Source organism: Myotis davidii, unplaced genomic scaffold (genome assembly GCF_000327345.1).
Source record: "Myotis davidii unplaced genomic scaffold, ASM32734v1 scaffold31, whole genome shotgun sequence".
Lineage (NCBI taxonomy): Eukaryota > Metazoa > Chordata > Mammalia > Chiroptera > Vespertilionidae > Myotis > Myotis davidii.
In genome coordinates, this window is record NW_006283639.1 from 828,066 (window position 1) to 830,709 (window position 2,644).

At 36.2% G+C, this 2,644-nt stretch overlaps 1 protein-coding gene across 1 annotated transcript in view; it reads right to left on the reverse strand.

Moving 5' to 3' along the window:
• Nucleotides 1-2,644, reverse strand: part of TECRL (trans-2,3-enoyl-CoA reductase-like) — a 68,356-nt gene that overhangs the window by 50,260 nt on the left and 15,452 nt on the right. The window contains exon 2 of the mRNA XM_006753860.1: nucleotides 620-671. Coding sequence (XP_006753923.1) covers nucleotides 620-671 — 52 coding nt within the window. The remainder of the gene's footprint in view (nucleotides 1-619; nucleotides 672-2,644) is intronic.

Genomic DNA, 2,644 nt, shown 5'->3' on the forward strand with positions numbered 1-2,644 from the left:
GCAGGGAATGTTGGTTTCCTCCATCACTGAAGCAAGCAAGCCTCATGTTAGTTTCAAGCTTCCTGGCTGCCGGCGGCCATCTTGGCTGACGGTTAATTTGCATATCTCGCTGATTAGCCAATGAAAAGGGTAGCAGTCGTATGCCAATTACCATGTTTCTCTTTTATTAGTGTAGATATTTAGCATTGATTAATGCTTTTTATATTTTGTATTGATTAATGCTGTTAGAACAAAAATTGTTCAAATATTAGCTGGAAAACAGTTTTGTGAAAAAAAAGAATAATTAGGATTAAAGCATCAAGATTAAGATGCAAGAATGGTCATGGTCAAAAGAAATCTATAATAATAAAAGTGTAATATGCTAATTACACCGGACAGCTGAACGACCTTCCAGACGATCTGCTGGACAAAGCTGGGGTTGTAAGAGCCAAGCTCCTTGCACAAATTTCGTGCATTGAACGTCTCATTTAGCATAATATTATTTCTGAGTTCCATGCTAAGATATGGTTTCCACACATTCTTTCCATCATAATATTGAACTTATTCTTACAAATAATTTTGAACCAATTTGATAAAAATATGTCTATAATATAAATTCTAATGTATATATAAAACTTACATGTTTTATGAAACTTTTGTTTAATATCATGAATAGTAGATGTTTGCATCATCTGCAAAGGAAAAGAAAATAGAGAAAATTACTGTAAGGAAAAGCTGTTTATCTGTTTGCTGTATATTTAGTAAGGAAACACAATTTAATATGTTTGAAGTGTAACGTTATTACAAAATAGTCTATTCGTTTTGTTTAACTTTTTAGTCATTGTTGCTTTGACAACTTGAAATATACTAGTGCCCTGGTGCACGGATTCATGAACATTGAAAGGAAATTAATTATAAGAAATATTTTAATATAGCTATTCACCCTTTATAATAAAAGTGTCAACCAAATTCATGATCAACAATGACAGATTGAAACACACGCATGTGATTACCACCAGCAAGAGCTTTATATGTATTGCGAATGCGCGAGTCAACTTAACCCTTTATACATATGGAATAAACTTGCTTAATAATACCTGCTTTCTGATTTAGCTAAACTTTTTCCAGCCCAATGAAGCACCCCAACTTCTCTTTCAAGTAATTGTCAGCAACACAGCAGTAAATATCAACACAAAGCAGATTATTATTGTATGTCACGCAGGGAGAACAAAGGGTAAAATATTTAACTGCAGCAGTGTTTGACTATATGCTGCACAGTGAGAAAACCTGAAGTCATTTTCAAGGTCCACCATTTCTTACTTCTTTTCAGTCGGCTCAAGTTTCTGAGCTTTCTAAATCTCCATTTTCTGGCTAATGAAAAGAGAATAGGATTCCACCGAGTCTCCTATCTACCTACTCCAGGAATTCTGTGAGGATCAAATGAGATGAGCCACAGGAAAACACTTAACAGACATTTGGTTAAAGTGTAAAAAGTTTGCATCTGGCTATAAAGCAAGTTGTGTTCTTAGGCTGAAGAAACTCCAAGGAGGCTAGTTGCTATGCAGTGCCGGCGAACCTTTCGAGCTCGGCGTGTCAGCATTTTGAAAAACCCTAACTTAACTCTGGTGCCGTGTCACATATAGAAATTTTTTTAATATTTGCAACCATAGTAAAACAAAGATTTATAGTTTTGATATTTATTTTATATATTTAAATGCCATTTAACAAAGAAAAATCAACCAAAAAAAATGAGTTCGTGTGTCACCTCTGACACGCGTGTCAATTGAGTTCGCGTGTCATAGGTTCGCCATCACCGTGCTAGAGAGAGGAAGATGGGCATTGCTACATAACGTTATTACTCAGAGCCCACAGCGACCGCTTCCTGACTGAGCTGGACTATGGGACGCATTTTGTGCCATGAGGCCTTGGCAGCGTTGGCTGCAATTTGGTGGGGTGTTGCTCCAGGGTGTTGGTGGGGCCTGTGTTCCACTTGCGGGAAGCTGAGTGTTGCTTTGTCGGCACCAGGTTTGCAATGCCATTTCTTTGTAAATGAGCATGCATGTCAGAGCAGCTCCTGTGTTGAGCATCTGCCCCCTGGTGGATTGAGCGTCTCCCCCTCGTGATCAGTGTGCATCATAGCTACCGGTTGGATGGTCAGAGGGACACAGCATAATATATATATATATAATCTTTCCAAATTTTTAATTTAAATATAGTAATAATGGTATTATTATATGAGTTCATCCTAATCTATATCTCTAAAGTGAATTTTTGAATTTTCTCTGTGCATAATATTCAGTTTCTGGTTTTCAAATAAGTGAGATCATCTGTTAAAAGATAAGTAAGCACACCAAACAAATAGAAGATAAAGAGTGTTTACAGGGTGGGGCAAATGTAGGCTCATAAGGAAAATATTACAATAAATAATAATGCAAAAGTAAACACTGTTTTGCAGCATCACAACTGTAAATCTACTTTTGCCCCACTGTGTATATAACAGAGAAGCCTGAGAATTTGAAATTAATGTCTATGGACAAAAAGGGAAATTTTACTTGAGAATATCATGAGAAAAAAGACCTCTCTAAACCCTATATTTAGGTGTGTTGTTAAAACTCCCATCCAAAATTATTGTTGGTTCACAAACTCCATGTTAGATATATTATTT